The following is a 25,000-nucleotide window of genomic DNA, read 5'->3' as shown; positions in this document are numbered from 1 at the left end:
TCTGGTGCCAACATTAACAAGGGCCTCGTTCAGCGCCACATACCTTCCTGACGCACCTGTCGCTATGCGCGCGCGCGCGTGTGTGTGTGTGTGTGTGTGTGTGTGTGTGTGTGTGTGTGTGTGTGTGTGTGTGTGTGTGTGTGTGTGTAAAGCACGTAACTGAAAAGACATGTGGTGCTCGTACACATTCCTTCCGCCCGGCTCATGAATCACTCTGACCCTGCCTCTGCAGCCACCGGTCCCTCGGAGAGAGAGAAGAAGGGAGATGGGAGGGCGAACGAGGCGAAGCGAAGGAGGGTGAAGTGTGTGCAATGTAACAGTCATACTTAATATATGGTGCTGTCTCCTTCTCTGGGTGTTCAGTTTCCCCCCTTTAAATATTATGTATACATGTCATTACACAGCGCAGGTTTTATTTGAGAAAAAAACGTATAACTGTGCAGGATAAAGAACGATATAATTATCACACTTACAGTTTTGTTTGATGCCCTTGAAGTAAGTTTACTGTTGACAACAGATTATCTCCGACTGGCTGTGATGGTGCCTGCGAAGATAGGTTATGACAGGTATATGAGTTCACCTGTTAACATCTACTTTGCTTTAATTATCCATTTTCAGTAGCTCTGAGATTGCTAAAATCATCTTATTCCACTGTCTTGACAACAACGTATTCTTCGCTGTAAATGATGAAATATTTATATCCATAATTCAATACAATTCTGTTTACTGTACCATGAAGTCCAGCTGAAGACGAGTAGGAGCCAATTTTAAAAAAATTGATATGTGTCTGTTCGGATTTGTCTTAATGGTTTCCATAAACATTCATTTCATCTCCTTTTTATTTTTTTTATTATTGTTTTTTTGGGGGGTGATATCAAAATGTTGTAATTTTTTGTAACTTTTACGAAAAAAAGATTTCTCCCCTATGTGCCTTTCATAAATTATCAACCTGATGAATTTTGAAACATTAGACAATGGTCTGACAAACAACTAACAAAAAACTCTGAAAAAGGTACTTTAGTGAAATATGTTTTTTTAAAGAAAATATTTTCTAAACAGGAGAATAGAGTAGAGAACTATTTTTTTAAAAACGTGGTTGTCTATGTAAAGGAAACAATTTTGTCCATCAAATGAGACAAATAATTTGTACGGCACGTCACTACAGTGGCCAAATTATGAGACGAGAGTGGCAACAGTGGACGTCAGGAACATAAAATATATATACGTATATTTTCCCAACAAATCCCTGAAGATTTATTATTTACTTCACATACAAGAGTCATGGTGTATTCGGTGATTTATACTTTCATGACAGTGAACATGGCTCATGCAGTTTGGAATAACTTATGATCTACTGGTGATAATGATTAAAGAAATGCAACAATGCCAGCCTTGTCTTTCGACTTATCTGCAGTTCCTCTTGATAAAAAACTAATCCAAGAAAACTGCTCAGCCCTCTGTGGAAAAACCCTGACACTGGCTGTATCCCGTCCACTCACACTCTCCCTCCGGGGGCCCGACGTGCCCCGGGACACAATGTCAAATTCCACATGGCTGAGCTACCTGGCCCCCGGTTATTATTGGACCACATGCCTGACAGGACGTCAGGGGCAGGAGACAAAGAGCAACTGTGGGGCTGATTAGCAAGGTGCTGGAGACGGACGAGAGACAGTCGGTGTCGCACATGTACACACACCAGCGCTTCCACGCCCATCTTTTTACGAAAAAATTGTGCAAAAGCATCACAAGTGGAGGGATTTTTTTCAACTTTGAATGGTGCTTGGTTGACTTTTAATTATTTATTTATTTTGTTCATTCTTCTCCGTGGAAAATGTTGAAAGGTTTCACAAGAATCCAATTAGGATCTTTGTAAATTTGCCGACCAACCATTTTATGAAAATGTTAAAGGCAGGTCAGGTATGTCTAAGCTGACCACGATTCATTTAATATTCCATAAAGGAGAGTATTTTCTTAAAATCCCCATCAGGGCACATTAGGAGATGTTTTCACTGGACACGCCGTTCATTTCCCCGCGCTTCATGTGTCCAGAAAAACAAGAATCCGAGATGCTACTTAGGACGACTGGAAGATAATGGACTGCCAGAGGAGCGTGAGATCATCACTGAATCAGCAAAGCTTGCGATCCATAATAACCACATATTACAGCCAGACACTGTTGTGTTTGGAGAAATATGTGACGCTCTGGTTTCCACGGGGGCAGCCTCTTCTCACGGAGAAGCTCGTATATCTGTAACGTCTTCCGCGCCTCCTCTCCATCCCTCTCCCGTGGGTCAAAGATCTAGTGCTGTGTGCAGGAGATGAATAAGACTTTTCTTGGGGGGGGGGGAGAGGAGCGAGGGAGAGGGGAGAGGAGAGGAGGCCGTCATGGCCAAACACAACAGATGTTCGGCTGTGGACGTTTGGGTTTCAGCTGCAGTGGGGTGTGAAACAGACAGATCTCTGAGTGATTTACATCCCAACACTCCTCCTTCCTCGTCCTCCTCCTCTCCTCTCCCTCTATTTCTCATCTTCCATTCCCCTCCTCTTCTTTTTTATCCTCCTTCTCTTTCTTCCTTTGTCTCTGCCCTCCTCTTTCTCATCTTCTTCTCCTCTTCCTCTCCTCTCCCTCTATTTCTCATCTCCCATTCCCCTCCTCTCCTCCTCGTCCTCCACCTCTTCTTTTTTATCCTCCTCCTCTTTCTTCCTCTGTCTCTGCCCTCCTCTTTCTCATCTTCTCCTCCTCCTCTCTCAACCTCTCTGACCCTTTTTCGCGAGCGTTTGCAGAAATTAGAGGGTTTCGTGCGCAAGTTCCGAATCTCCGTATTCGTGGCACGAAATTTCCTCCCGTCGCCAGAACAAGGGCGTGTTATTATTTCCAAGGGATGTAACTCGGCTGCAAACATCCTGTTTCTCAGTTCAGAGCAAAGCCATAAGGCTTGATACCAGTTATAATTGAACTGAGGGCGGAAGTTATCTTTGGTTCAGTCTCGGGAAATGATTCGCGTTGGGACGGACGAGAATTCACCCTCCGCCCGCAGCGAGCAAATGGAAATCATTACGTGTGATTGGAGGGTTTGGCTGACCGTCTCTGTGACTGACGTCCTGGACCACGTACCCACTGGCTCTCAGATGGAATTTGATAAAAAAAAAAAAAAAAAAAGCAATCGGCCCTGAGGATTATCAAGATGCTCCCTATCGTCTCGTGGTCAAGTCGCAGCATTGTGTTTGGCAGCGCTTGATCTGTGTTGATCCAGAATGTGCTAATGCTTCCCGTTTCATGCTGGAGATTCGCACCACGCGGACGGTAATGTCTACATGCCAGAGTCTGATAAGGTCTGAAGAAGAAAAAAGCTCAATTAGCTCAGACCTGTGGTTTTCTTGTCAGTCTTTCCATGCGGCCCTGCTCCTGACCTATAATCTCTCTCTCTCTCTCTCTCTCTCTCTCTCTCTCTCTCTCCTCCATCAACCTAATCTCTGCCCCCCCCCCCCCCCCCCCCCCCTCCCCCTCCTCTCATTGCTCTTTGATGCACCTTGTCAGCCTCACTCCTCCCTGTCCTCCAGCCCCACCCCACTAACCCTGCCGACACCACACACCCTTGTTAGCGCAGATTACAGGGTGGTGGAGGGGAGCAGTCACGCTCCATTGTTGTCCGTACGTGAAAAGTATTTTTTTCTTTCCTTTTTCCTTTTCTGTCTTTAAAGGGACGATTCACCCAGTTCAAAAGGCAAAACAGAAAAAAGAAATCTCTGAGATTTTCGGTGGTGGAAAGTGCTTGAATAAACTTGAGCTAAGAGTCGAATTTTGGAACTTGCAGTTTTCTCAAGTATTTCTATTTCATGCTACTTTATACGCGTACGCCACTTTCCCCCTTTAGAGGGAAATTATCACAGGTTTCACTGCTGATAGGGACAAAACTAACCATTGGTAACTGTGATGGCTAATTCCTGGTAGTTTATTTCTATATATATATATATATATATATGATGAAGTATTAGCTGCTGCTTTGTAATATACAAAATACATTCCCAAAAATATTTGCGCCACCTCAACCTAATACAACAGTAAAATGCTGTTTACAAATGGATGCATGGAAATATACAGTCACCGGTTTTTTTTTCGTATTGAGAAATGATATGTACATACTTTAACATCAGTAACATTTTGAATGCATTTTTTTTTTTCCTGCAATAGTAAAGGACGTGGACACCAGAGATTCTTCTGCGACCAACCCCCCGAAACGATGACAAGTGAACGCAGCTCGTTTTTTGGTCCTCACTAGATTTGGAAAATTGCTATTAAAGATATTAATATCTCTCCTCCCAGTAACAATGTCCTATTTATTCTGCACGATCCACTGAGCACACTGTCAACATTCTTCACATTTTTTGATATTGTAAACAGTTCTCAGTGTGGTGTTAGATAAAGTTCACGGTTTGAGCTGGTGGTGTACGGCTGTGAACAGAAAGTCACCACTCCAGGGTGAAAAGGTCAGACGCGTCGAGGTTGCTCGTGAAAGCCCAGTAAAAGTTGACCCGCTGCACTGTGTGTCTGTTTTTCTTTCACTGTTTACCATTATCTTGTGATAATTCGGTGGCGTTATAACAGCCTGAACCTTCATTTGGGAATTTTACATTGTGTCCATCATTATTCATTTCCCATCGGGGGTAAAGAATATACATCAAATATTTTACGGGAAAATCTGAAAACTCACGTTAAAACTGAGACACAGAGCAGCTGAATTGTCTGTAGACCACATCCATTACAAAAAACCCAAAGTATATTTTAAACAATAGAACAACAAACAAACACAGATACTGACGTACGACTAAACCAAGGGATCACACGCTGAAATGAATCAAAGAGGGATTTGATTCCGCAAAAAATATGAAACTGAACAGACGCGGCTAAAAGGCATTGCAATGTGACCCAGCTTTGAAGCAATGTTTGCTTTCATTTTCCCGATTAACCACAAAGTCCTGAAGTTTTCTTCCCTCGTGTATTCGCCTGCTGCGTGTCGCTTTGTTAATGAAATTCCTAAAATGTGGCCTCCTGCGACATCCACACAAAGCCCCGTTATCCAAATCCCCTCCTAATAATGCAAAGACTCGCAAAAGAACAAGTGAGATTTCTCCAGCGGCCATGGAGCCTTATCCCCGTTAAAACCCCACAAGAATCTTCTTATCTGGAATAACCCCGTCCACTCTACCCCGACACCCTAATCTTGACCCCAACCTGCTCTGCCCCACTCCACTCCTCCTGACCTCCCTCTCACCCCCCCCCCCCCCCCCCCCCCCCCCCCCCCCCCCCCCCTCCTCCTGTCCCTCCTGGCCGTGTCAGTATAACAAATGCGCCTCCATCCTGAAACCCAGCGTGCCGCCGGGTCGTGATGGATGTGCACATCACAGCCGCAGTTTACAGAGCCTCGGTGAATGCAGTGCAGCCACCCCAGATCCTGTCAGCGGGGGTCCCCCCCCCCCCCCCCCGCGCGCTCGGCCCTTAACGCTGCACGCGGAGCGGCTCGCTGCTAGGAACAACTCTTAAAAACCGGATAGTAGAGATGGTGGAAAACCTCATCCATAAACGTCAAGCCCTTTCTCTCCCCAGCCCCCACCGCTAACACCGGCGGCGACCGCGGAGAGTTTAGGTTCGCTCATGCACTTTATGGGGGTCCTAGGCGGGGAAACGCTGGTGTGAAATCCAAGATGAATTGTTGTCACTTAAGAATGCGCTGCGCAGACGTAGAGAGTAATTGCTTATTTTGTTTGTGCAGTAAAAATTCTTCTTTTTTTTCTGCTTTTCCTCCGCACTTTTCCTTCTGTAACCGTGTTATTCATGTCTCAGGCAACAGGCCGTAAAAGGCGTAAATCAAACAGGAATCCCGAGGCAGTCAGACATATCCCTCAAACAATAAAGCTTCCATCAATAACCCTTTACCTCTACACGAACTGGCAGAACTCGACGTCGACTATCTGTTTCATCCCATTCCCGACTCTCAACAAGCCCCGAGCTGCGCACCCAGACGGTAACCTGAGCTCTGCCATGATATTGCAACTCACCGGAAACGGGAATTGTGCGTGTGCGTGTGTGTGTGTGTGTGTGTATATACAAAGAAGAAGGTGGTGGATTGGGGGGCAGCGTCAGACCCTAAGCCCCAAGATCAGCCACCTGTGTGTTATCAAGGGCAGCCCGATTATCCTCCCTGCCCCGTATCTGCCCTCTCTGCCTCCACACACACACACACACATACACACACACACACACACGCGCACACACACACAAACGACTTCCCTGGTGTAGTCCTCAACACACTCTTGCACAAAGTATCGCAGTAACTGAGCAGTGGAAACTCAGTGCAGATGATTGAATGTGATCGTCTCAGCCGTCAGGAGGTGGAGAGTCTTCTTGTGTGATCCATTTTACGCCGCAGGGTGTCATTATCAAACGCAATCAAAATATTTCTCATGTGTGAATCTGAGGTTCCAAAAAAACCTCCAGCTCCTCCAGGCAGAGAAAATAAACCGACTTCACTTCTGATGAGGGGGGAATTTTTCCCCTCTTCTGTCTTTCCCACCACCACCGCCGCATAATTCAAACTACAGAGAAGCACGGGAGCAGGTGAAGACCTCAAGATGCAAATCAAGAGAACATGAGCCCGTCCGCGGACTATAATTTCCTCATCAAGAAGAAAGACACACTGTCACAGGAGCCGCTTCAATCCAAACCGCATCTCAACAGGTAATTGGACGTCAGCCGTCCCCTCTTCAGCCGAACCTCCAGCAGCGTCTCTTGGAGCCCGAAACACAGGAGCCGACACGTCAACCGCACGCTGGCAACCACAAACCACCTCCACACTTAATTTTGGAATTTTTCACTTGCTCCCTCTGACCTGTTTTTGCCATTTACTCCTGCAGGCGTTTCCAAAGGTGGGGGGGGGGGGGGGGGACGTGACTCTATCGTTGCAACATAGGTAAACCTATCCAACAAGGGAGTCTATTCTTTTAGGGGATCACTAAATTTCGGGTGTAATTCAATTCCCGCATGCCTCCCTGTCCCGTATCGCGGCTGCGTGTCTCCGAGGCACAACACCACAGTAAATAATGGCCCGGGGGCTCCACCTCTACGAGCCCGGCTGTCATTCCTTTACAGTACAGAGATCATAAAGGGACTGCAGACATAAATATACGTCGTCCAACGGCTCACTAAAGACCGCACGGACGAGAATTATGGCCGTGCCGGGGCGTCCGCATAAATTGAGTATCACGAAGCCTTGAAATAGGACGCCTCTTATTACAGTGAATTACAGAATTATACAGTATAATAAGCAATGAACAGACAGGAAACATAAGAAGAGTGTGGCAAAAGACACACTCGCCAATAAACTTGCAGGAGTCATGGAAAGACGAGAGGTACAGGCAAAGCCAGGACAACCTCGCCAGGCCTAATGAGCCGCCAGTCATTTTGTCTTACTGTGAATTATTACTCCAAAAGTGTCGCTGCTGTAGCTGAGCGACTGGGCGCGTGCACGTCTGAATGGGACAGTTCATCCGTCACGCTTTTGCCCCGTGACCTCTTGAACACTCTAGACTCTTCGAAAAGAAATTTTCTTTGCGTGTCTTGGTTATATATATATTTTTTTCTTTTCGTTTATGGACTTTATGGTTGATTAGTTCTTTGATGTACCTTTGCCTGTGTGTCTCTGTCATGAGACAGCTACCTTTTGTTATCCCTTGTGTTTCTTGTGTCTTGAATTCATTGTTTCCTGCTTTATTTTAAAGTCACTTCCTTTCCACCCGTGTCTTCTTGTTTTCTGTCCCTCTCCTTTTTTTGTGTCTCCCGCCCCCGTGATTGTCCAAAAATCTTCCTAATGTGTTTCACAAGTGTGTTTCAATTAGCTTATTAAATCTATACGTTTTTTTTCTGAGCAAGGCACGAATATCCACAAATTTCACCCAAAAGTAAAAGTTGCGGGATCACCAAAGTCCTCTGGGGACCATTTCACATGAAAACAATCACTTCAGTCTGGACAAAAAGTGATGACGCTGACATCCTGATAACAAATAATACAGGTTGCGTGATGAGTTCATTTAACACCACTGTGTATGAATAATGGCAAAATATGTTTGCTGATTTCTTATTTGACTTTCCTTGCGAAGAGGAGACACAATTGAAGTCGATCACGCTGAGAAATGGAGGGTGTTGCGGTCGAGGAGTGGTTCATCATGAGAGAACTAGCCTGCTGGTTCGGAGACGTGACCCTGACCATCTTTTAATTTTGAGCGTTGCGACGAGACAAACTCTGGTCTCAGTTCCACATCACATCCTCGGTGCTCCACCCCGGTAATCCGACTCCTCTTCAGCAGCGAAACGCAGGACTGAAATCGATCGTTTCCGGATCAGCGGAGGAGCGAGGAGCGAGAGGGGAGGAGGGGCGGGGGGGGGAATCAGAAGCAATGGCGTGACCTTCTTTGATCCCCCCCTGAAGGTCTTCCTCATCCCCCACCTCCCTCTGCCCCGCCGCCTCCACCCGCACGCGCATGTCCTGCGCTGCCAAGCACCTGTCTGCAGGTATGAAATGAGAGAGAGGGAGCGGCTTCAGCCTGCACACAATCTCTTCTGCGGATCTCACCTGCCTGTTCCCGTCCTCGCCTCCGATTGTCTCTGCATCCGTATCTGCTCTCACCACGTCTGTCAGCATCGACATCTCAAAGTCAATTACAGACTTGGAGTGGCACAAAATGGAGGCAATCCAGGGGAGTTTAAAACCAGACACGTATCCCACTTCCCCTTCTCTTTCAAAGGCCTTTAAAAAAAAAAAATACAAAAAATCCAAGATGGATGAGCCTGCAGCTCTCAAGTTTGTCTCATTCACTCTGTGATCGACCGCACTTGTTCCTCAGCTCCTTCTCATCTGCTGAGTGTGTGAGGGAAAAACCCAAACGGACGTTTTGCAGAATCATAAAACTTCACAAAGATTGAGGGAGTGAAGAGTTGTTGTTGTTGTTGCTCAGAAAAGAGCGTTGCAGACAAAAATCAAGCAGAAATTCGGCCGGTGGGATCCAGACGGGAGCTTCTACAGCAAAATCTGTCAAATGAATTCTCTGCTCATGTTTACATCAATCCACACATATTATCTCTTCTGAAGGCTTCTTAATGATCAGGACAAATCCCTTCTCCTCTTCCGATGTAGTTGTAAACGTTTAGATTTTTCCCCCCCCGTGACATTTTGTTGGAAACTATAAATCAGAGACATCCTGCAGAGCCGGGTGATAATGTCCACTCATAAAATAATTTAGCACTGCGGGTTTGGACTCGGTGCAGACATAACTGTGGGGTTCGGCCACTCGGGAGGAGCGGAATAAGTTGTGAAAACAACACTGACAAATTATCACCCAATAAAGTTGTCACGGGGAGCATGTCGGTGCAGTCCGTCTAACTCCGAGTCGCGTCGTGCAGTGGGAACTGTCCGTCTTCACTTTATTGCAAAAGCAACATAGCAACATCATAACCGAGCTGCAATCGAGGAGAAATAAAACATTCGCATGGAGTCACACAATGGGTGCACACAAGCACGCACGCACGCACACACACACACACACACACACACACACACACACACACACACACACACACTTATGCATTAAAACAAAGCAATATTAATATAAAGTATGTTATGTCACATCTATATCACAAAAGTAAAGTAAAGGGGAAAAGTCCAGAGAGAAAAGAGAATGTAAACTGCTGAACTTCCTGTTAAAACACCCCCCTGAAGAAAAGTGAATGAATGTTAGATTAGCGTGATGGAAGTAACTTTTACTTTCGTCTTTTCTTCCTTCCTTCCGCACTAACTCACTCACTTGCGTAACGCCCTGTTCTACACACGCTACCACAACGAGAACACGTCTAACGGACGTGGAGCAATGTCGGCATCCAGCTGGAGTCCTGTTTTTCTGACCTCTCCTTTTAGCCCTGTTGAGGTTAATATTTGCGTGTCTGCCAATCTGCGATTCCTTATCCACATTCGTTCTTTCATTGAATAACAGTTAAAAGGCGAACGTCCATTCGAGGTCTTCCTCTCCATCACATCTACCCCCATCATCATATATCAAATGCAAACAAATAGATTCTGCCTGAAGCCTCCCAGCAGACCACCATCATAGGTGGGGAAACCGCTGCTACAGCTTCCCGGGGGAACTATCTGTGGTCAGGATCAGCTCTCACCTCGCCCGGCCTCCTCATGGTCCTTTCTCTAATCTCCCATACTGGGACCAGAATTTTTGCAGAGCCCTCCGGTGGAATGTGACAAGTCATGAGACTGCCACCACTGCATCCCCTCCCTCCCCGTTTCTCTCCCCCTCTTTCATGCACCGACCGCTGAATGCGGCCGCAATAAACTGGAGGATATGAGACACAATGGCAGCCAAGCCGGGGTCACTTGAAATACCGGAGGTGTGTGTGATGTACCGCACAAGGTACAAGGGCATCGCTGGGAGTCCGCGTGATAGGCAGGATAAATCAAGTGCATCTCACATACCATAAATCGAAACACATGTGCAATCCAGCAATGGGCCTATTTTTTTCCCCAATATTTAAATGTGCTCCACACTCAGCTCCCTCTGCCCCTTTCATAGGAGGTCGATGCCGAAAGAATGTGGTGATTACGCGTTACATCGCTCATAAATCATCAGCGCGGGCGGGTGGGTGGTGTCATTGTCTCGAGTTAGTCTGCAAAATGTTTCACTCGGCCTGTGGAGTTTAATCCGACATGACTTTTGCATGTCAGGTTCCCATTTGCAGGTTCTTTTGCCAGCTGAAGTCAGGTAAAATAATACGCGGGCAGATTTGCGAAAGGCAACCGATATGGATCCAAATGGCAGATGACAGCGGCCACAGAGCGGAGTGCTAATGTGAGGCAGTGCGCGCGTCTGAAGATCGCGCGTGGGTGTGTGGGGCGTGTTTGTTCAAGTGTTTCCTTCATGCAGGTCCCGCGTGCGTGTGCGCACACATTCCCTGTCGCGGGAGATCCGTCATCTGGGTCATATTACAAAGCAGTGGGGATGCACGGTCGATTCCGGCTGACGGATGAAAAGAAGACCTAAGATGGCAGCTATGTCAATAACAGCCGCGGCCTCTGCTGACATCTGCCAGCCTCGGACCCTCACCCTCTCACCCCATTAGCTCCATTTTGTACGCTCTACCTACCAGATGTGACTCCTGCCCACATCTGTCACGACCACGACCCCCACAGCCTCGCCGGGGTTTCGAATTTTAATTCACTCCTTTAGTTGGCTTCGTTTTTAAATAACAGCGTTGTTTGGCTGTTGATGGATGGGAAAATGTTGTGTATCGCTTGCAAATCACACCGCTACTCATCCCCCCGACACGCGCACGGTTTTTTCACCTCCACAGTTGTGTGCCAAGCAAAAGCCCCCAAAAATAGCAGCGGCGCTGAACCATTCACTACTTTGCTGTAATCAAATTACTTTTGCTGGAATCATTTTATCCAAATTACATCTTGGACACATTTCATGGACCAGATTTCTTTTTCTCCCTTTTGGAGGACAACGACATAGAAACTTTTTTGCGCAAAGTAAATCAAGAAATCCTCACATAGCGTAAATTGAAACACATGTTCAATCCAGACATAGGCTCATTTAAACATTGAGCTAATAAGAAACACTGGTATCTATGTATTTTGGTATTTCTACACAGAGGCTTAACGCAAATTGAGATATGGTGGTTTCATTTTGAGGACAACGACCTGCGAAGCTCTACAGGGGAAGTTTAGAAGGTGGTGGGGGGGGGGGGGGGGGGACATTTTGAAGGTAGCACAATCTTGCCCAAGAGGAGGACTTTGCTACATGATATCTCCTCCCGCTGAGAAGACAGAAGTAAACCCGGAGATATGACACATGCCTCGAGATTAGCCAACTCTTAGAAGGAAAGATAGTTGCGGAGAAAGGAACGCGTGGAAAGTTTCCACATCCTCGTTCTGTCTATGCAGGTGTAACCCGAGCCCCTTCCACAGAAAACACAGTATAGATTATAGAGAGAGTTTAAGTTACCAAAAGGTCTGATTCCCACCGGGGACACCCCCTCGCTGTAGAGGCGCTGTATAGGCACCAAAGACTGCACGGCGGTTTTTATTAGATTAACATCCATTGCCATTTGCCAACACGCCGACAATGGAAACCGATTCTGATTTTGTTTCGTTTGACTAATGGAGATGGAAACTTTGCAGAGGTGGAGTGACAGCGAAGCAGCCGTGGCAACCTGCAGCCCGGGACTCAAAGAGCCCGCGGCCGCTAATCATCTGTTCGTGATTAGCGCTTCTGAATATTCGCTCAACTTTTCCCTGAGTGTTTCTGCCAGAGACACTCCATCTGGCTCACACTGACACTGTCAGGAGATACTTAACCGCCCGATCTGCACCTCAGCTGCCAGGGCTCCTCTTTGAAAACGTGTGTGTGTGTGTGTGTGTGTGTGTGTCTGTGGTTGTGTGTGTGTGTGTGTGTGTGCGTGTGTGTGTGTATGAAAGACAGAGAGGAAGAGGTGAACACACATACACAGGTTATAATGAAAAGAAATTAACCTTCACACAGTTCAGTTCACATCAGTTATTGCATTACAAGCGCACAGGCCTATCACAGCATCGTAGATAGGTGCTGATTGCTCTCTATGGGCACGTGAAGAAGAAAAAAACAAGTCGCCCGTTGTACTTGTGTGCTCCCAGGTTGCACTGAAAAACTGCAGACATAACGGCATTCCTCCTCTCGCTCGCTCTGTAACGTGTTTGGACATCTGCAGCCAGGGGATTACGACATCGGGCTCAAACCTGGTGCCTATCTTCTCTTCTCATCGGCGCATGTAGGAAACATCCAAAACATCACAGTATCTCAGACCTCACCTGGTTTTTACGCCACCCAGCTCTGTCAACAAAACCCCAAAACCTCGAATGCGATCCGCACCGTTTAGCGCCGGAGCAAACCCTGGCACCGGTGCACCGGGGGTTTAGTTTCTTCACAGTCTAATCTCATGGACAAAGGGCAAAGAAATAATGTGTCGGGAGACGTGGGTGTTTGATGTGCTGCGTGTTTGGAGCTACAGAAGCGAGGATGTGAATGAATGATGATTAAAGAGCGGGTTCCTATCTGCAGCATCATGTGTGTGTGACTGAGTCAGGTAGCGGAGTCTATATCCTGTTTGTTAACACACACACACACGCACACAAAGACACACCACACTTTGCAATCTGGTTTGAAGTGTTAGGCCAATTCTAACTTTGCTCTTAGTTTAATCTAATGCAATTTATACTGATAAAACATAATCACATGGTCCTTGTTGGCATGTGATGTTAATACAGGTATTATGATATATTGATCTAATCTTTAAACTCGTGGCATTTACATTATAGCGGGAGATGGGGAATGAAATATTAACTGTGCTCCTGAGAAATTTGAGTCATCTTTCTGGACGATATCTCAACCATAGGTAAACTTCATGATATGGTCTGCAATAGGACAAAGCCAGAAGAGATAAGTAATACCTACCTAAAGCCTTACTACAGCACATTAGATGATTTTTTTTATTACTGTAACTGTAACTGTTCTGAGATGCATTGATACTCATGGCGTCCTACAGGGGGCGCTACTAGCTCGTGGAGGGACCTGGTACTGGGCCTCGGTCCAAACATCCAAGACAAAAAAATGACCAGCATGAATGAACCCAGTCTAAAGTTCTGTGTGGTTATGTAGCCCGTGTGTAAGTGTATGTGATTATTCGTGTGTGTGTGTGTGTGTGTGTGTGTGTGTGTGTGTGTGTGTGTGTGCGTGTTGATATGTAGGAATATGTGCCCAAGCAAACACACACCACACACACACAGCCCACCACAGTTGATAGCTCGTGCCTGGTGGAGAGGTATTAGTTTCAGGATTGAGAAATTATTTGATTATAAAATGGTGCTGTGTGTTCTCAGGCAACTGATGCCAGCTCCTGTGCGTGTGCCAGCAGGCCGGCCCCAGTCAAGTGTGTGTGTGTGTGTGTGTGTGTGTGTGAGTCTGAATATTAGAGACAGGAAAGGGAAAAATGGGTGCGAGATTAAACAAAATGTGCATGCATTTACGTAGACACATCGGTGTGTGTGTGTGTGTGTGTGTGTGTGTGTGTGTGTACGTACATTCCTGAGCGGACCCTGAGTGGATCAAAGCTGCTGACACCCCAGGCAGTGTCCTCCTGAGGGAGCCGCCTGTCAGATCTGGGATCAGAGATCAGCGGCGTCTGTCCTCCCTCCTCTTCACTCTCTGTGGGGTCCGTAACAGCAAGTTAGCACTCAGCCAGAGGCATTGATCAACAATCAGATTATAGGCTCTCCCGGAATATCGGCTGTGACGACCATAGGCAGCGAGGAGGGCACCGTCCAAAGAGAGGCGAGGCAGGAGACGCCGGAGGAGTCGGACGACCGGACTGGTCGTCACGAACCAATCGGCGCAGCCAAATGATCTAAACCAGAAGATCACAAACTGTTAAACTTTGAACCAAGGTTCTTTTCACATTTCTGTGCACTTTGAGTTCACAAAACTCATAGTGAATAAACATTGTTAATTCATTTATCTGGTTAGTCACTAAATATTGATTGTGAGCACATCAGTAAAATGTTAACGGCTCACAGCTCTCGGTTGAGTAAAGATTGCGATTCTTGGTTTAAAAAAACCCCAAAACGATCCATTGTGACCTGGAACACGAGGCGCAAATGTTTACCGTACCAACATTCAACCGAACCCACGACTCAGGATGAGAACGACCGGCTTTGAAGTCAAAGTCTGGCGCTTAATACCCCAAACCATCCCCCCCCCGAATCCTCTCAACTTCAGTGTTTCCTTCGCTTTGAACAACGTTCCCTGTGAACAAAATGCAGCTGCAATGTTTCGTACCAACGTAATAAAAATAATTTCTTAAATCACATTGTTAAAACATAAATAAACACATTTTTCACGTAGCGACCTGGTTGTGTTGTATGTTGCAGTGTCTAATAAGACATATCGTCTGCGAAATTAGCACTCGACGCTACGGTTGAGTATTCACACCTGCAGTGATCCAATGACAGTCCAGGGTGTTTAATGCGTCACAAAATAAAGGAACCAGCTTCTGATAACCCGGGTGTCAAAGGAGAAGCCAGGTGTAGCTACGTAGTGGTATTTTGCGAGCTCTATTAGCTGAGGCAGATATCCCGATATCACAAGACTGCAAGTCATGTAGTGTGAACTGCCCAGTGATCCGTCGACTTCAGAGCTGACACACTATTGGCTGTCTGATAACTCTGTCAGGTCAAAGGCAGTTTTCTCTTGCTGCTATGTTATAGAGAGAGATATAAAAAAAAAAAAACAACGCATTACTGATACATTGACTTGTATGGGCACAATTCAATCCTCTCCTCCGCCTGTATCGCCACTTGCCAATGTGTACAGTAGCTTGGGAAACAGAAGAAGAAGCAGAGGTTTGTGTGTTTGAGCAGCAGACGAGCAGCTGAGGAGCGGGGGCGGAGGCCGTGAATACAGAGGGAGCTCAGTTGCATATTCATACATCCACAAATGCTAAATGAGGCCAAGGCGTAGAGTTGCAACGAAGCCATTTTATTTTTTCAGAGCGATGAGTCGCCGGAGGTTTAATCAATGTCACATTGTCGGACTCCTCATGTTTCGTGACCTGTCCGACTTATTTTTAGAGGAGTTGAATTGTTCCCAAATGTCCGGAATGAACTCGGGGAGTGCAGTGTTTTCATCGTCAACGGGAACAATGGTCAAAACTTCAAAACTTCAAAACTTCAAAACTTAACAACCCAGATTCTGGAGAGGAAAATAAAAAAAAAATCAGAACAGTATTATCCTTTAATACTCATCCATGTAGTGTTTAATGACCTTGAGAACGTGGCACGGAGACTGTGAGAACCTCCGAGGGTCGGCGCTTTTAAACGTTCGACTCAAGAGGAACCGGATTAGGCAGACTGACAACTGGCAAAAAAAAAAAACAACCTTAACACGAGCAAGGCGACGCATTGAAAGACCTGCCACGGAAAACACTGCAGCAGTGATAAAAATCACTCGGCCCAAATGCACTGGCCGCTGGCTCCGTTGCGCGGCGGTGTCGGGAGCGCTCGCACCGTCGACCGTGTGCCAGGGCTCTGGTCAGACCACCCGTCGTAGATGTGCTGCCAGCTCTCACTTGGCAGGCACTTTGAAATCCTTCTTTACCTCCGCGGCGGTCAACAGTGTCAACAGCGCCCGTCGGACCACATGTGCGCGCGGAGCCTATGAATCAGTGTGACTGGAGCGTTTGTGTGTTCACGTGTCTCCTCTAATGGCCTGTGATATGGCTTTGTGCAAAGTGTGCGTGCGTGCGTGCGTGCAGCTGCTGCAGGTTGGAAAATGACACGAGTTTCCCTCAGTTTAAAAGGTCGGATCCCGCAAATCAGTCGAGACGCTCTTTTCCCGCTCACCTATTGTGGTAACTTGCCACGGAGGGAGTTGTTTAAAGTGCAAACGATTTCCCGTCCACGGCGCTCTATGCATACGTAATGTGAAGGGGGAACGGGCTTTTTTCGTTTGTGGCGATCGCAGCATCGAAGAAAATGCCGTTGTGACGTCTCCTCCCGGCGACGGTGTACACATCGCCCTCGACGAGCCACAGGCGCTGACGGTGAGAGGGGTTGTCACTGGGACTATTTATTTGGTAGAGTGTAATTCCAAAGAAAACCGGTCGCAGTGAGGTTTGTGGATTGTCCAGGGACATTTAGCCACGCGTTTGTTTTTTGTTGTTCTTTCATCATTCACACGGAGGCGACTTCATCTTTCAATGCTGAACGAGAGTAGACCCAAATTTTCCACGCACCCAATGAGTGAGGGTGAATTTCGGAGAAATGTGATCAAACGTGACAAAGGATATTCCCGCTTGTCTGTTCATGTCGGCTGTGGTTGTGACACACAGACGGCATTTTGCACTAAAGCGATTGTGACTCCCCCATCACCTCCGTTGGACCATCGCCACAGTCAGTGTAGACCGGGGAGATAATTAAAGGGGAACGCCACCAATTTTACACATCAAAGTCTGTTTACTGGGTCAGGCGAGTGCACATGAGGGGAAAAAAAGTTGTATGAAGCCTCATTGAAGATTGTTAGGTCTGAAACTAAATCACTGTTTTCTGTCACTGAGACTCAGACAAAGCTTGTTTGTGCTGACTGTTTAAAAATGAATGGCAGAAACTGCCTCTTTTGAATCTTTGATTTCAAGGATCAATAACTTCCAACAACATTTCATGTCTCTTTAAACTACTGTATAAGAGGAAAATAAACATGCAGCCGCTTATTATGTTGCAATGGTGTCAGATAGTATTTCTACGTCCTCTTTTCCCCCCTGAGGGTTTTGTTTATTGGATCAACCAACACGTGTGCCCAGATTTGCGGTTGTAGTTATGTTAAATTTGAATTCAAAATTACGGCCGGCAGAAACCTCCCAACCAAGACGATCAGCAACAAAACCGTCGACATGCCGAGAGACCGCATGCATTACAGTAGGCGAGAAATAATGTGTCTTTCAGTGGCTGCAGTGTTGATTCCTATTTACCACTGACCCCCTTTTTTTTTTTTACACCTCCTAAAGTGAAAGGTCCCCAGAGCTTTCACTTTAGGAAGTTTTTAAGCTCAACCTCCTCCTCCTCCTCCTCCACACACACACACGCACGCACGCACGCACGCACACACACACACACACACACACACACACACACACACACACACACACACACACACACACACACACACACACACACACTTCATCTCTGCCCTCCCTCCCTCCCTTACCTCTCTCTCTCTCTCTCTCCCTCTCTCTCTCTTCTCCCTCTCTCTCTCTCTTTACTCCCTCCGCTCAGCTCCAGACTTTAAGAGCCAGACACACACTCCAATACCCCGGCCTACACGCACGCACGCACGCACGCACACACGCTGCACATGCATCAAGTGGAACAGATCCACAGTGCTGCACAGTAGTGAACCAGCAGTGTGTGATTGAGAGAGAGGTGAGGGGTGGGGTGAGGAAAGAGAGAGAGAGAGAAAGAGAGAGAGAGAGAGAGAGAGAGAGAGAGAGAAGTTACTCTCCCTCGCACCAACTGAGGGGAAGCACCAGTGGGGAGAAGCTGCATGCAGCGAGTGGTTCAAACTCAGGACTTTCTTCTCAGACCATGGAAGCCAAGAAGTGGAGGTAGAAGGAGAAGAAGAGGAGAAGAAGAAGAAGAAGAAGAAGAAGAAGAGGAAGAAGAGGAAAGGGAAAAAAGTCTCTGCTGGCTGAGTTTCATCTGAGGGATTACTGGACATTTTACATATAGGAGCTCCTGTCATGGTGATATCCCACCTGACCGTCTCTCGCTGACAGGAGCCTCTCTGTTTCTCGGATTTGCCAGGGATCAGAGTTTGTTCTCGGAGCGTGAGTGTGTGACTGAAGTGTGCGGAAGCAGGAGACATGTCAAGCGGACGCCTCGGTCACCTGTTGAGGGGAGTCTGGCTGCTGTGGCAAGGTGAGTGAAGCCCCCCCCCGTCTCCCATGATGCCAGTGGCTCTGTCTGAACAGACTTTTGAATCTATAGTTTGTTTTTTAATTCCTCCCACAAACCCACGGATTTCTGTTCAAGGAACTTGTGCAGAATTTGTCTTGATTAAAGTGACATATAGTCTTACCTTGTTCAATTCACATTTTAACGTTGTTTTAAGTTTCTGAGTAAAGCAACAAATGCACACGTGTTCTGAGTTTAACGCAACACACGGAAAACCTGTTGGAATCCACCAAGACAAATTTGAAAAGTAAAAACCATAAATAGGTTTTCTCAATCATTTAAAAGCAGCAGTCCCCTTCTCTGGGGAATCACTGACCCCATCCGAGCGGTCTCGCTTTGATTGTTTGGTCCTCACCAGGGTTTTCGACTGACAGCTTTCACAGCGGCCTTAATGAAGCGCCCTAATCGTGCAGCGAGGAGGGAAGATGGACGTGCGTGACGTAGCTGCAGCTGGCCAACAAACTCCAGACACGATCGAGCCGCAGAACCACTCAAAGAATTCCCTCTAAGTTTTATAACGTTACGGTGTTATGGGGGAGCGGTTATCGCCCCGGTGTGTCATTGAGCCATGATTTCTGGCTCGTGTTAAAAAAAATGAAAAAATGAAACTTAAATGAAGTTCAAAGTCCACAATTCACCGCTATGAAATTCACAATATCAAGAATCATTTTTCTAACATATACAACGTGTTCAACAAAAAAATCTCTGAGTTTCCTTCACACAGAACCGATGCTTCCAAGTCACTTTTTTTTTTTACGGTGTGAGAAAATCTGTATTTTGAATCTAATCTATGAGATTGTAGCAAGATTTCCCACCGCCTGCCCTCCAAAGTTGTTGTTCTTTTTTCCCCAGTATGAAAACAATGAGATAAACGTTCTCTCGTGTGAGAATTCAGCTGAACTCTTGGGGATTCGCCTTCGGTAGAACACATGGTGGCACAAAGACACAAAAAAAAAGGGAAGAGATCATAACAGACAGACTCATAATTACGAGGAAGTTATTATGCAATTTGTCACAATTCAAACAATTTGCAAAAGTTCAACATGTGGATCAGCACTTTGGGAAAATAAAAACACAACCGGTGCCGACGTCGGACTCATGAATACCGAGTCTGTCCCCCCCCCCCCCCCCCAGCCCCCCCTCGCTGCTCCGAGTGTCTTCAAAGCATCAGTGGCTGGTGCAGTCTTAAAAAAAGAAAAGGAGCTCTGCCTTTTAAACAATGGTTCCCTCGGAGCGGGGAAGCCTGGCCCTGAAACTAATGTTGCCATTATGTTAATGGTTAGAATAACAGGAGACGGCCATTACCGACCCGACCTCAGGCTGCTGTGCAGAGCTGACGGTCCAGCCGCCGTGGCCTCGATCGTAGATGCGCGGCCTTCTGCCCCGTCAGGGCCGGTTAGGGTGACGGAGACCCAGCAGACGCAAACGCCAACCTCCTCCCCTCCCGCTATCCCTTCCGAAGCTGCTTCATTGGAATCCTCATAGACTGGCACGGTATCTGTGAAATGATCAGATAAAGCTGAAAGCCCAATAGGAAATCGATTTAAAGGGGCCACCAATATCAAAGTGGAAATGTTTGGACCATAAATTTCGTCATTCAAATGAATGCTGACAGGTGTTCTGTCATATCCCTGCAGGGAAATCTGCCCATCTCGGTTAAATCACACTCCACCATGTTGAATCCGTGTTGAACGAGACTTGTGAGAAGCCGCACTGAGCACCCTTTGAAGCCCCAAGCTCTCACTTTAAAGCTACAAGCATTTCTCCTTAAACTTTTCCGTTTCCCACGTTTTTTCGAGATAAAAGTCACCGATTTTTTTTTTTGTCTGTGCAGCAGACACCTCGCGGAAAATGTTTTTGCACAAGCTCTGGCGGACAGCAGAGTTTCCTCTTGCGGGTCAGCGAAGATCCAAACTGAACTGAACTGAACCCGACTGGATGTGGATACGTTTTTTTGATCCAACGCTTGATCGTATTAATTTGAATTAAACCCTGGATGCGGTATTCCTGTTTTATCGGGCCCACAGCGGTCAACTTCAAACACGAAACTCTCCAAGTGAAACAGACACCGAGACGTCTCCCAACCGAGCTTTTGGATTAAGGTGGAACTGATGTGATCGCGGCTCCGGAACATTAATGGACCGTCAACTTCTCTTGTCCGCTATCTACTTCTCCGCCTCGAAGAGACACCACGCCGCATGTCAGCTGCTGCTGTGGAGGGATCCTCTCCGCCGCCTGACGGCCCACAAACCAAGGAGGGAGACCACCGTGCATCCATTAGTGCTCAATGACGTTTGCATAAGAGCTGACAATTGTTTTGATTGAATGTGGGAACATGAGCTAGGAAAGCAGAGAGGATGAGGAGAGGGGAACGTGGAGTGGGTGGGTGTTTTCCGAGGGTGTGAAAAGCGGCGGGATGATCTGTGCGTCGCCGCCTCGCGAACAGGAGCCAGAGTTTTGCTCGACCGCAGTCGACCTGGCAGCGGCGTCCACTGGGGCAAACCCTGGTAGATCCCTTTTCTAAATAAACGAGCCCGCCGGATTAACCAGCTTACGCTGTGATGAAAAGACAACAGCAGACGTCCACGTGCTGCCCCAGGGACGGAGGGATACTCCAGGTCCGGGAGAGACAGTGGGGTTAAAGCCAAAAAGAAGGGGAAGGGAGGGGACTGAGGGCTAGAACAACACAACAGACCTCATGTTCTCCAAATCTCTAAATCAACCTGACCTTTGCTTGACTTTGACGACGAAGTGTGGAGGGAAAGTGAGGGCAAACAGCAGCAGGGCGCTGCGGCAGCCCGGAGCAACCGTGGACTGGGTATAAAAATGGACGCGGTCCGGAAAATGATGCGAATGCTGAAGTGGCTGAGGCCTGTATTCTCCAGAATGACCAGCAGGGGGCGACTTCACAGGTTGTGGGGGGGGAAATGGGCAGTTTCTATAGAAGTCTATGAGAAAATGAGTCTCAATCGCTAATCCAAGTCTTCTTCAAAACAGCATGATGTTCATTTTGTAAATTGTGGTTCTCACTTGGGTCTAATGAAATCACCACACGCTGTGTCTGACTGTGTGATGTCATTGGAGGCATTTCAGATCGTGTGATGAATATGCGGTGGATCATAAAACCGCGACGTGAATAGAAAACAAGTATTCACAAGCGTCAGCTTCGCCAGTCCCACACGGTTCTTTTTCACTTTGCCTCCATCATTTTGGATGTGTGTTTTTCCAAAACTTGTTGTTCTTGTCGTATGACGTTGTGACGGCTACTTCGGTCCTCATCATTTCATGTCATATTCTGTTTGTCTGAGTCACGTCATAAGACTTTAAATGACCTAAATGACCTTGGTCGGTGACCAATGGCCGCAGGCGTCGGTGGAACGATCCTCACAGTGACCCCTGGGTGCGACGTGTCAGTTGGCGCTTTGCCGGGGGCTGGGATGAGGAGGTCAGGTTGGTTGGCCTTCAGTTGAGGGCGAGCTGCATGTGGTCAAGACACCTCTCAACAGACAGGATGCTTATTAAATTCTAGTAGCTTATCTTGAGTTTCAACATGTGCTGAATGCAAATGTGGCGAGTTTGGTTTGGAGCCGGTTAAAGGCACATAAAAGAATGACCCTTTCAAGCAAGAACCCCAACTCTAGTGTTTGTACCATAGAGTGCAGGACAACACAACAGGTCCTGCCACAGTAGCAGTGGACATGCACAACTGTTTCCACCGTGAAAAACAGAAACAGTTGTTTCTCGCTGGGGTCGGCAGCGAGGTATCAATATCCGATTCTCTAAGAAGGAAAATCCCCCAATCAGAGAAATTACACAGGACATGCGTCAGGTTATGCATCATGGATGGATGGATAATTCTCGCCAGAGGAAAAAAACAAAACAAAGGGGGAGAGATTGCGGGAAATCACTGCATCCATTAATATTTGGGTTGTGGGACGTTTCCCAATTAGAAAAACAATAAAGGTATTTTAGAACAATGGCTCTCCACACTGCAGTGATAAGAGAGAAGAAAATTTGTCTGTGCAATTATTTTACAAACTTTTCATTTAAAACTATCATTTCTAAACGTTGCTCTTTCTCTCTTGCAAAATGTAGTCAAATGGGATCACAGAATAAATGTAAATAAAAAAGAATATTCTATTATTAGTAGTTAGTTATTCACTACCCACGATTTACATAGATAGGCAACCTATGAAGTGGGGTAGCAAGAAGACACTCTTTTCACTCTGAGGGGTTACAAACCCCAAAAAAGATATCTGTCTAATGACACCTCTCGGAGATCTGGAGGACCGCTCAGTGACTCAGAGAGCCTGAAAAAGCAGCTGTGAACTGTGAATAATGTCCAGCAGTCACCTAACTATGTGGAATCTCTGAGCTACTGTAGCATTTGATATTCCTGTTCACACACACACACACACACACACACACAAACACACTCATGCACCCCACTAATCTTCTCATTACAGCACACGAGGACGCCTCAACCCCAGCAACCCACCACCCACGCCCACACACTCGTCCCCCTGACAAACTTCATCCACCTCATCAACCACTAACGGACACGAGGGGAGAGAGAGAGAGATAGGGGAGAGGAAAGAAAACAAAGACAGGGGGAGAAAAAAAAGGAAAAAAGAAGGGAGGAATCTGAAATCTATCCAGGAGAAATGAGCCGTAAACATCGCGGCTTTTGCATCAGGGGAGTTGGGCCAAGAGGGCACGGGCACGTCGGGGACAGTTTGGTGGGTTTTGTCCTGCAGCGCTGAGGCAAAGAGAGATGAGAGCGGCTGTGCAGTTCACAGGGAGGTGGCCACACTGAATGAAAAGGGTAAAATAGTAGGAAACACACGAGGAAGTATTTAAAATGCTGGAACGCGAAGGGCTTTGCCATCATTTCAGTACACCAAGAACCCTTTTTTTCTCTCTGGGACAGAGTCGATTTTCTTTCACCCCCGCTGCCTCCACTCTGGCAGGTTTAGCAGTTCTCCATCAAAAGCCTCAAACAACTATGAAAGCTATGAGGAGCGGACAACCCCTCCAATGAACGAGGCACCGGGTTGACTTGGATGTCAGAGCACTTGATTTCCCCCTGCAAGCCCCGAGTCAAACGCGCCTGGGTCTGGTTCTTGTTTTTGTAGGATGGTTCGCAAACAAAGAAGTACATTAAACTGGTTTCTGACTTTGGCTCTGTGGACGAGACACGGGAGAGGGGACCGGGAGCTGCCAGACCGTAATCACAAGGGCAAACAAACAAACAGAGTGCAGCCTGGAGGTCCCTTATAAATGGTATCCCTTCTGCCGTCTACTGTAAATCAATGTGTGTTTTTGTGAACGCGCGTGTAGGCATTTGTCTCTGTGTGTGTGTGTGTGTGTGTGTGTGTGTGTGTGTGTGGAAACAGGATGAATTTATGGGAGCTCGCAGGCAGGTAGATTACTTTGGCCGGTCATCAGTGAGATGGAGCGAGGGCCAGAGTCAGCGGTGATGACAGACTGGACTGGACCGGCCAGACCACACGCAGGCCACAGGCTGCATGCGCTGACCCCTAGTGGGTGAATTGTGACACTGCGCGAGGACAAATGGGAGGGACGTCTCGGCACTGCCTGCAGTTCATGGACTGCGGTGTGTTGCTCAGACAGCTCGGGACTGTGAAGTCGGAGTTTTCTACAGCGGAGCAGAATGGCCGGGGGGAGGACAACGTGGCCTGACGCCTCTCAGTCCCCCCGCTCGGTTGTAATCTGTCTTTGTGTGCTGTGATGGCAAAATCAAAGCGGCATCTCCACATCTTAGTTTGGCTCTATCCCATTGTTGTAGATGGAGGACTCGTATGTAGGTCGATTGATTAGGACCTTGGGTGAAACCTGAGCGAAAGTTATTTTGTGTTTGAGAGTTTGAGAGTTTTTTTTTATAGTCAACAAAAATGTTGGCTATTTGCCAACCGCCACAATATCTCAATAACTCGCTTCATCATTTGGTCAACAGAACATGGAAACAGGGAAATGTGCCGATCACAGTCTCTTGCAGCCCATAGCGATGTCAGTACATGACAATTAGACAATGAATTGACTCAAAATAAATTGGTGTTTCATTTTCTAATTACTGACTGACCAAATAATTGACTTCTAATAGTTGCAGCTCTACTTGATGTCGCACTTTGTTTTGTTTTATTTTCATATTCAGAGACAACTTCAGAGTTACTATGAGATGTAATAGTGCTTTCTAGGCAGACCTAAAAATAATCCATCATAAAGTTGAAGGCCAATATTCACATCGGGGTTGAGTCAGTCCTCCGCTGAGTTTCATTAGCAGAAATACATGAACCCCTGTTTTAGAAACAAAGCGCTGCACTGTGACAGGGAGGAGCGGACGACATCAGCGAGAAGTTTCAAGGGGCCACAGTGAAAACATA

General features: G+C 46.9%; 1 protein-coding gene across 1 annotated transcript in view; it reads left to right on the top strand.

The window, feature by feature from the left end:
* The first annotated feature begins 18,084 nt into the window (after positions 1-18,084).
* apcdd1l (adenomatosis polyposis coli down-regulated 1-like) overlaps positions 18,085-25,000 on the top strand; it is a 13,752-nt gene continuing 6,836 nt past the window's right edge. Inside the window, exon 1 of the mRNA XM_035632661.2 lies at positions 18,085-18,560. Coding sequence (XP_035488554.2) covers positions 18,506-18,560 — 55 coding nt within the window. The 5' untranslated portion in view covers positions 18,085-18,505. The remainder of the gene's footprint in view (positions 18,561-25,000) is intronic.

This window comes from Scophthalmus maximus, chromosome 6, assembly GCF_022379125.1.
Source record: "Scophthalmus maximus strain ysfricsl-2021 chromosome 6, ASM2237912v1, whole genome shotgun sequence".
Lineage (NCBI taxonomy): Eukaryota > Metazoa > Chordata > Actinopteri > Pleuronectiformes > Scophthalmidae > Scophthalmus > Scophthalmus maximus.
The sequence above is the reverse complement of the archived record's forward strand: the minus strand, read 5'-3'. Positions and strand labels throughout refer to the sequence as shown.